Below are 10,251 nucleotides of genomic sequence, written 5' to 3' on the forward strand. Positions count from 1 at the left end.
TTCAGCAGCACTTACATACACCAAACTTTACAGTTTTATTCCTCTCTATATTATGAAGGGTTTTACTGAAGGTTTTGTTCATGTATCATTCATCTGGTTTTCTTTTTACACTTTATCTATTTGCATCTGTAGATTTCAATTACAATACATATCTTTAAAGGTTTTTTCTCCACTTCAGCAGCACTTACATACACCAAACTTTACAGTTTTATTCCTCTCTATATTCTGAAGGATTTTACTGAGGGGTTTGTTCATATATCATTCACAATGATTTATATAATATTTTATTCCTAAAAACATTGTGAAAATGTATTTTTCTGGCTGTTGACAGTATTTTCTTATTTATGGAGTGATAAAAAGAGAAATCCAAATTCCCTTCTGTAAAAACCTTTAACTCTAATACGTCAACAAAATCAAACAAGAATTTAGAACCTGGCTTTAACCGATGTTCAGATTTATCTTCTGGAATTTTATGCAGTTTAGTGAATATTTAATAAAAAAATGCCTCGTTTGCATATTTATTTAAACATAACATTTCAGAAAACTTGTAATAAAAATTTTTTTTGCAATTCTTAAAATAATCAATCAGCTGGAGAAGTAGATGATATTTATTTGTTAAATTTTTTACACTATTCACCTGTGCTGTCTTGCATTAAGATCACAATGCTATTAGTCAGATTTCTGATCACAATCAAATACATTTTTCATTACACTTGTTCGGTTGGAGCGAATGTTAATTTTTGTCACGTTAAATCACAAGCTCTTTAACTCTTTCCATCCTGTTCATTTTCTTGTCATTATGTAAATCAAGTCATGATTATTAAAGCAGAAGCATCTTGACCGAAGCACATTTCTGCAAGTCTGCTATAGAACGGTTTATAGAAATACTTCCTTAAATGACAACACGCATACTCATTTATTAAAAGTAAAAGATTAAGGGTTTTGCACAACAGAAATGACTCTTAGAGGGACTCATGAGAAACACTCACATGCTCCAGTCACACTCCAGTCTCTGCATTCATAGATGTGCACGTCATTGTCCAGGTCGATCGTGATTCTACCGCTGTGGGCCTTGTTGTCAAAGGTGATCTGCTCATGGAAATAAATAATTTATAGCTTTATCTTTGACTTTTGCCTGTCACTTTATCTGACACTACCAGTCAGAAGCTTGGGGTCTGTAAGGTTTGATGTTTCTAAAAGAAGCCTCTTCTGCTCACCAAGGCTGCATTTTTTCGATCAAAAATACAGTAAAATATTGTGAAATATTATTGCAATTTAAATTAGCTGTTTTCTGTGTGAATATATATTAAAATGCAATTTATTCCTGTGATCAAAGCTGAATTTTCAGCATCATTACTCCAGTCTTCAGCGTCACATGATCCTTCAGAAATCACTCTAATATGCTGCTCAAGAATAATAATAATAAAAAAATTATATCAAGGATGCATTAAATTGATTGGAAGTGGCAGTAAAGACATTTACAATGTTTCAAAAGATCTCTATTTCAAATAAATGCTGTTCTTTTGAACTTTCTATTCATCTGTGAATCCTGAAAAATAAAATGTATCTCAGTTTCCAAAAAAATATTGGGCAGCACAACTGTTTTCAACATTGATAATAATCAGAAATGTTTCTTGAGCAGCAAATCAGCATATTATTATGATTTCTGAAGATCATGTGACACTGAAGACTGGAGTAATGATGCTGAAAATTCAGCTGCACATCACAGAAATAAATTACATTTTAACAGATATTCACATAGAAAACAGCTATTTTATATTGTAACAACAGTTCTCAATTATAACAACATTTTTGATCAAATAAATGCAGCTTTGGTGAGCAGAAGAGACTTCTTTGAAAAACATTACAAAATTGTAATTCCAAACATTTGACCGGTTAAGTCATGAGAGGGTGATGATCACGTGTTCAGCCAGGGAAAAAACCTGCAAACTTTTCCAGCTGAGAATCCTTCCCTTTTCATCCCACTCATAGGTTTAAAAATATAAGAGGAAATGGAAACAACTGTCATAGATGACCCATAATGCACTGAAAGGTCATGTGACATACCATAATGTCGAAGACATAACAGTCCGGAAGCTCGTGATACTCAACCGTCTCCAGGTTAATGGCTTTCAGAGTGAAATTTACAGTCACTGTCAATAACCTGAAGAACACAAATTGATTCAACAAGATACAGAAAAGGTCTCTCTACAATGTTACGTGTAATATTTGCATTGCTTAGTTATTATTTGTGTCACACAACATACAGTATATGATATATAGGACACACCTCTCAAAGTGCAGAGTAAAGTTCAGCGGGTTTGTTGTTAAAGTTGAGAAGGGAGGTACTGGGTAAATCTGCAAACACTCTGAAAGAAAGCAACACAAGATCAGATGTGCAGCGCCACTGCAAAGCCAAGGTTTTCTGTCATCATGACACACATACGTCACCTTCATCCACCTGAGCATCAATGTCAAAGGTCTCGTTGGCTGGTGAGATGCTGCCGTTGCGGTAGAACTGCTGGCAGATGGTGAGCGGAGTGTAAACATCACCTTCCTTCTCATATTGATGGTTGCCCACCGTTATGCTTGGCAACATCAGAAACTGTGAGGCAAAATAGGACCTTTTCTGAACTGTTTGTGTTTTTTGGAGAAACTTTGAAAGGCCAGTTTGAAGATACATATCTTTAGCCTTGACATTAAGTATCTACATATATGCATCTAAGGATCTACACATGATAAAAATGGCATGATATGTATAATTTATATATTATATAACATGCTAATTAATATACACTTGTGCAATTTATAATGTTCTTTTGTACACCTTTGAATATAAATATTTATATGCATTTTTGCATCTTTTGTGCACTTTTAAAAATAACTATTTATATAGCATGACATTTACAATACATTTAGCATATTTTTGCACTTTACATTGTATCTTTTGTTCACTTTTAAATATAAATATTAATGCACATTTCGCATCTTTGGTGCATGATTTAATAAAAACATTTAGGTGTGACATGCAATGCAAAAAAAAATGATTTTTCGAAGTTGTAAATAAAACAAAGATCATTGGAACACAATTTTACAAGAAAATTCTATTTCGGTCTTTTTACTTCAGGTGTGCGGTCTCTGTAATTATTTGTAAAATTTACTAGCAAATTCAAAGCAAAAATGGTTTCAAGGTAAATCCTACACCAGTTTTTTTTAAATGCATTGTTTAAATGCATTTTTGTGCATTTATAAACAAACATATATAAAATACATTTTTAAAATACATTTTTTGCATCTTAAGTGTATTGTAAATGTAAATATTTATATACACCTTTTAATCACATTTATGCAATTTAATCAAATGCTTTGTGCACTTTTAGATATAATTGGTTATATATGAAATGCAATTTAAAATACACTTCTGCAAAGTATATTTGGAGTCTGGTTACTCTTCTACCAGGTCACCAGAAAACCATAAGTTTCAGAAGAAAGATCTCAGATCAATCACACGTCATCTGAACACTCACCTGCTTCATGGTGTAGGCGATGTGCGCGTAAACGTCATGCTGTGTGTAAACGGAGTAAGTGTCGGTGCTGCTGTCGGTGAAGCTCTTCAGGAACAGATGCCTGAACGCCATCAGATTCTCCTCCTTAAACTGAACCACCATCTGATTACTGAGACCAAACAACACCAGCTACACACACAAAGAGAGAGCAGTCTGAATTTCACCAGTTTATTCTGTTTCGACCAACATTTCTGGCTGTAATTCCTCCTCCTGTGGTGATACCTGAATGGTGACCACAGCGATTTTGACGATCTGCAGTATCAGTTTCCAGGGTTTTCTTCCGCGAGCTTTGTACTTGTCACAGGGGTTCATGAAGAAATACTTGAGCTTCCTCCTGAACTTCTCCTGCTCCTGGTGAGCGTGGGATTCGGACCAGTGGACGGCTCGGTTGCCGTTGGGATCGTTTATGCATAAATAGGCCTCACTGGAGTCGTCCATGTCTGAAAAACCAACACAATCATCTGCCTTAAAACCCATCATTCACATTTATTAGTTTAGGAGACATATTCTTACCTTAGGAAACTTGTCTGTATGCTTGGAATCTAAGATTGGAGTGAGGATGGATCAGGGTTATTATAGTTAAAAGTTAAAACTTACAGTACTAAAATTAACAGAAATCTATTCTAAATTAATCTAAATTAAAAAATGAGAAAAAAAACTCACAATAAAATTACTAAAACAAAATTACAGTGGAAACATAAAATGTAAAAATAAAATAGTTTAATTACATTTTTTTGTTTATATATATATATATATATATGAGGTCTATTTCATAACTTGTGTCTTAAGTTTTTATCTATTCTAGAAGATCATTTACAGTGTTACATTAATATTTTGTGCATTATTTACAGCAGCTTTTGCATTAAATTTGCTTTTATAGGTCTTTTTTGTTTTTACATTTTGCCTTTATAGGCCATTAAACAGCCATAATTGTCCAGAATGAGAATTTATTTCAATGAACTGATTGCACTCAAGTGTTTTGGCATAAATTCATAACCCAATCTTCATTTTATATATGGTTAGAAAAAAGTTCAGTAATACAAAAGTACAAAAGCCTTTGAAAATCAATTACACACACACACATTATATATATATATATATTTATTTTTTCAACATTTCAACATTTGAAGTGGATCAAAACCTTTCATCAAAGTTGTCCTAAAACTTAAAACCAAAAAGCGCTCTTGTCTTAGGACAACTTTGATGAACTTTTTTGATCTGTGTTATATTTATTATATTTACTTATTATTAAATATAAGTTATATTTATGTTTCACCAAGATATATCTGACATACATCAAAATATATGATGACATGTTCTGTATTATTTTCATAAAATATACATAGGCTATATTTAATAAAATATACAAAATATACATAGGCCTATATTTTATAGGCTATGTTTTTAAAGGTAATAGCATAAATGTTTTTATGCTGTTACATGTGGTTAAAAACTAAATGCATCTGGCATTACGTCTATTTTTAAATGGCTACAAAAGAAAAACTCTCATAAAGTAAAAAAAAATACCCTTGAAAATCAAAATCAGGATGCAAATATTCATTAATGTGTTTCTGTGAAGAGAGCAGCTCCTGACAGTATTAATAGAGAAATCAAAGACGTGCAGTAATGTGGCTCTTCCACTTGTCAAAGGCTGATGGACTGAATCCAGATCAGATGTCACTGATGAATTGACCCACATTCCTGACTGTAATTCTGTTCTGTCACATGACTCTCACGTGACTCCATCACACCTGTGCCATCACAAACTACAATTACACCTTGTGATGCCAGTTTCTCAAGGTAAACAGGTTTTTCTCAAGCCTAAGGTGTTTTCTTATTTAAAGAGCATCTGATGTGTTTTATAATCAAACATCACCTGCAAAACCCAAACCTAATGCAGCTGTTCAATGTATTTTTTGTCAGAAAACTTAATAAAATCATAACAGCAGTAATGAAACACACATCAGTAACTCACCAGCAGGTCTAAATCATCAATTAGCTCTCAATCAGGAGCTTAAGTCGGCATCAGAAGAGCACATTTATGTCTTTAATCCCAACTAACTTCCATAAAGTCCACAAACGCATGAAGTCAATCCGAATTAAAGTGCATTTCAAATGGAAACTGCCGCGTTGTGTATCAGACGCGCTCTGTGCTGACGGTGAGCAGGTGAAGGGGGCGGGGCTAAGCGAGGATTGCGTGCGCGGGCTGTCAATCAAATGAATCCCCGCCTCTGAAACCAATAGCAACCGGCTGTGATGCCGGATGTTTGGATACCGTTCGCGCTGTTTAGTCGGAATAAAGTTGTTTTTTTTCTATATAACAGCGCCATAAATCTCTTAATCAGAGGTAAGATTTGTGAATCATACTGATATCATATTTTAAAAAACATGAATACGGTTGTATGTGGAACATTGGAATGGTTATGTTACAGTAGGACAGTTTTATATCTCGCTAGCGTGTGTATTTACATATTTTAGGATTTTATCTGTATATTATACGCTTGAATTGACAGAAATGTTGACATTAATGTTATGATAGAAGTTCGTAAACAAAAACAAGTTGTGTAATATTCTTTGACGTTCAATAGGCTATATCATGATAAAATGAATACTGTAATCATTCAGTACCATGGTATTATCTTCTGAAACCATCACTGTTACCTTTCACACACATTAGGCCTACCTTTTGTTTTAAGTTTTAAGATTAAGTCACTTTTAACTCAGCTTTGTGTTTAATGATTTTACAGTAGTTTATAAATAATGTTTGGGTTGCTTTTTTAAGATAATCTAGTAATCTGCGACTTTTCCGTCATGTTAAAAATTAAAATATAAATAATAAGGATTAAAGTTACACGTTTTAAAAGACTGTGAGATTCAACTGTTTGTCGTGTTGCTTTTCAACACCAGATGTCGCCCATGTATTTTTTTGGGGTTGGATTCCAAATATACTACATTATCTATTTTTTCCCCAAAGGTAATTTTTTCATCTCAGCAATAAAAACAACAAAAAATTGCGTAATTAATTCTATTGGATTTTTAACCCAAATTTGTGTTCATCTCAAATAATGACTCAATAGAAAGTGATGTTGACAACCTTGAGCACATTGCATTTGAAAAAAAAAAGTCATTCAGCCTATTCCATGCATTCAGTAAATTCACATACTGCAGAAAAAGAAAGAGCATGCTAGCTATTGCACACACAGACTCCGTTTCAGATGAATAGAGCCAATAATATGAATTAAATCTCTTTTCCACCTGCAGACATGAGTTCAAAGAGACCCAAGAGCAAAGAGGCCCGTAAAATCAAGGGAAAAGGTACAGATATTCTGTCCAAATAAGATTTAATCCTAATGTAACATTAAATCATTGCACAGTATCCAAAGCATCTTTCGGGTTTCTAATGCCTTACATTTTTTTGCAGATAAAAAAAAGGAGAATAATTTTCCCACCGCAGATGAAGGTGCATCAGAACCTGGTAAGTGTCTCATATTGCTCCTATAAGGGTCATATTTAGCGTTTTTTTTGTTTGTTTGTAGCATTTTATTTTATTGTCTCTGAAGACCACCTACAATGTCAACTGGGGTCTTTTGTACCACAATCAGTCATAATCAGATTCTCAGATCTGTTTAGAGCATCTCTGGGTTGTTTCCAGCATGAATACACTCGTTCTTTTCCATTCATCCAGGAGCTGTGATCAGATTAAAGATACTGAGATACAAACGACATGTCTGGAGGCACGTAGCCAGACCTCCTTTCTCTCGTCTTTTGTTCTCAGAGTCCAATTTCCCTACTTGTCCTACTCATACAACATACATACTTTTTAGTAGGCTATATATTAGGATGCTACAGCAGTGCTTGGACTTGTTACCACATCATAAAAGCAAGCATCTTGATACCCTTTTGTGTTTTGTTTGTGTTTGCATTGGGATAAAATCATTACCTGACCTCTTCTGGCCAGAACAAGCTACTGCATCATAACAAACTGCTTCTATCAGTGAAGTTTGGGCTTGTACAGTCATAAACCCTCATTGAAGTCTAACAGGGCTTGTTCAATATCCCAGACAGCTTCCTTTTCATGTTTTCTAAAGGGCACGTGTGTTCGGTTAGTAGAGAAAGTGCAATTATGTAATTATACGGGCTATAAAATCATATGAGTTTCCATTGCAGTAAAGCGCCAGCGGCTCCTCTGGATTAAATGACCTGAATGCTGTCGCTTGTATCAGATATTACCGGCTACAACATGCTCAGCTGGTTCCTGTTGAGAGAGATTGTGTTGATGAGGTCTGGATTTCCCTCAGGTGTCCAAACCTGTGATGTCACACACACAAAATATAAAACATGTGAATAGATATAGTTGACCCAAAAAAGTTCACACTGCTCATTTTGTCCTTGTTGAATTTTGACAGCCCCAGTCACTATTCGTTAGCATTGTATGCTGTGTGCCGGGTCTCACGTCCATTGGTAGTCTTTCAGGTTCAGTTACGTCACAGATAGCGCTCTGAAGGGAAGCTGATATCTCTGTTTGTATAACACACTCATTCAAGAGCACATCTGTCGTTAAAACACTGGACAAACGGCTGAGAGCTTTTGGTCGTGTCATACCTGTAAGACAAAAAGGGTGAAAACCCTCAATGCGGGATACTGGAAATGTTCCAAATCATTTTAGGATACAGTACTCAACCTCCCAATAATGTATTTGTAACTTAGCCTTTAAAACAAAGAAGTCTCAAATGAGATCACTTTAATATCAGTGCTGAGATTAAACAAAGAGCAACTGGAGAATTTCGCCACCCACAACAAAGTAGCCACCCACAACACTCTAGCAACTGCATAGAAACCCCCTGGCAACCACCCAAAACACTTTAGTGGCTGCATAGCAACCCCCTGGCAACAACCCACAACACACTAGTGACTACATAGCAACCCCCTGGCAACAACCCACAACACACTAGTGACTACATAGCAACCACCTGGCAACCACCCACAACACTCTAACGACTGCACAGCAACCCTCTGGCAACCACAACACTTTAGCAGCTGTACAGAAATCCCCTGACAACCACCCACAACAATCTAGCAAATGCATAGCAACTGCCTGGCAACCACCCACAACATTCTAGGAACTGCATAGCACCCCCCTAGCAACAACCTAAAACACTCTAGCAACTGCATAGCAACTCCCTGGCAACCACCCACAACATTCTAGGAACTGCATAGCACCCCCCTAGCAACAACCTACAACACTCTAGCAACTGCATAGCAACTCCCTGGCAACCACCTACAAAATTCTAGTAACTACAAACAAAGTCCCTTTCAAGGAAAGTCCGTTCACTCGGCCGCCATATTTGCAACGCCTCCGGGCAGCTCAAACAAGTCCTATCTAAATGAATGGGGGAATCCTGAAATCTCAAAAACTGCTCGCTGAACTCGCGATTAAATTACATATTTCAAACCAGCAACAAAACAGCTGAAATGAACAGCCCCATGAATGTTGTTTCTTATGCTCAAATAGTGTTTAAAAAGCTTATTTTCAGGCTAGACCAGCCAATGCGCATGCGTAGTTCCAACGCGCTTATGACTGCGCATCGGCCGGTCCAGCCTCAGGTTTCTATGGGAACCGGAGCTTCTAACAGCCACTGCAGTGATGCAATGACTTTACCAATCAACGATTGGCTCTTTCATTTAGAAGGCGGGACTATCCCGCCATATTGCGCTTTGCAGTTTCTCCCATTCATAAGTATAGGAGTGAACCGTCTTTGTATTTCTATAGTCTTTGCTACATAGCAACCCTTTGGCAACCATCCACAACACTCTAGCAACCAAACTATGCAGCAACCCCCTGGCAACCACCCACAACACAACACTGCATAGCAACCCCCTGATAACCACTCATAACACTCTAGCAACAGCATAGAAACTCCCTCTCAACCAAACACAACATTCTAGCAACTGCATAGCAACACTCTGGCAACCACCCAAATTGTATATTCATTATTATATACCTGATCACAGTGACTCCACCCTTCACAGATCATCCCGACTACATCTTCCCACTGGTCCTGACCTCTGCCACACAGGAGCTGTTTAGTTGCCGGGCAGATGAGGATTTAACCGGAGAAAATCCTTACAAGCTGCTGAAAAAAGAAGACATCATACAGGACATGAAAACCAGAGCATCTGTGTCTGACTTCAGCCCCATCAAACAATTAGTGCTGGTAAGATTCAGAAACACATTCTGAACCGATTCTTGAGCTGAAGAAGATCCAAACCTCGGCAGATGGAGCTGGTTTAGAGTAGCCTAGTGGTTAAAGATCTGTTTCAGAATGTTGAGACCCTGAAAGGAATTCTATTCATTTTCTGCAGGACTACCCTGAAGATGAACTTCTGCTGGTGTTCGACAGAGACTTCATATACGGACAGAGCTTCTATCTGGTGCTCACAGTAGAGGCCAAAGAAAATATACTGAAGGTGAGAAAACAGGACAGACGGAGGGATAGATAGATAGATATGAATAATAGGTATAGGTAGGTATAGATAAGTATGAATAATTTTGGTCCCAAATTTTTTATCAATTTTACTGGTAGTCCAGTGTATGAAGAATTTTTGGGTATAATATGTCACAGTTTCTAGATAGATAGAGAGAGAGAGAGAGAGAGAGAGAGAGAGAGAGAGAGACAGACAGACA

At 36.5% G+C, this 10,251-nt stretch overlaps 2 protein-coding genes across 2 annotated transcripts in view; one reads left to right on the plus strand and one right to left on the minus strand.

Annotated features, from left to right (window-relative positions):
- mcoln3b (mucolipin TRP cation channel 3b) overlaps positions 1-5,704 on the minus strand; it is a gene marked incomplete at its 3' end in the record, with an annotated part of 19,278 nt that extends 13,574 nt beyond the window's left edge. Inside the window, exons 1-8 of the mRNA XM_016553196.1 lie at positions 5,542-5,704; positions 4,080-4,108; positions 3,789-4,006; positions 3,528-3,695; positions 2,452-2,605; positions 2,291-2,369; positions 2,068-2,164; positions 990-1,089 (exon numbers count right to left, since the gene is read on the minus strand). Coding sequence (XP_016408682.1) covers positions 990-1,089; positions 2,068-2,164; positions 2,291-2,369; positions 2,452-2,605; positions 3,528-3,695; positions 3,789-4,004 — 814 coding nt within the window. The remainder of the gene's footprint in view (positions 1-989; positions 1,090-2,067; positions 2,165-2,290; positions 2,370-2,451; positions 2,606-3,527; positions 3,696-3,788; positions 4,007-4,079; positions 4,109-5,541) is intronic.
- dnai3 (dynein axonemal intermediate chain 3) overlaps positions 5,333-10,251 on the plus strand; it is a 22,946-nt gene continuing 18,027 nt past the window's right edge. Inside the window, exons 1-5 of the mRNA XM_016553190.1 lie at positions 5,333-5,366; positions 6,828-6,881; positions 6,988-7,041; positions 9,597-9,781; positions 9,930-10,034. Coding sequence (XP_016408676.1) covers positions 5,351-5,366; positions 6,828-6,881; positions 6,988-7,041; positions 9,597-9,781; positions 9,930-10,034 — 414 coding nt within the window. The 5' untranslated portion in view covers positions 5,333-5,350. The remainder of the gene's footprint in view (positions 5,367-6,827; positions 6,882-6,987; positions 7,042-9,596; positions 9,782-9,929; positions 10,035-10,251) is intronic.

The sequence above is a fragment of the Sinocyclocheilus rhinocerous genome, unplaced genomic scaffold (genome assembly GCF_001515625.1).
Source record: "Sinocyclocheilus rhinocerous isolate Xijiao unplaced genomic scaffold, SAMN03320098_v1.1 scaffold1848, whole genome shotgun sequence".
Taxonomy (NCBI): Eukaryota; Metazoa; Chordata; class Actinopteri; order Cypriniformes; family Cyprinidae; genus Sinocyclocheilus; species Sinocyclocheilus rhinocerous.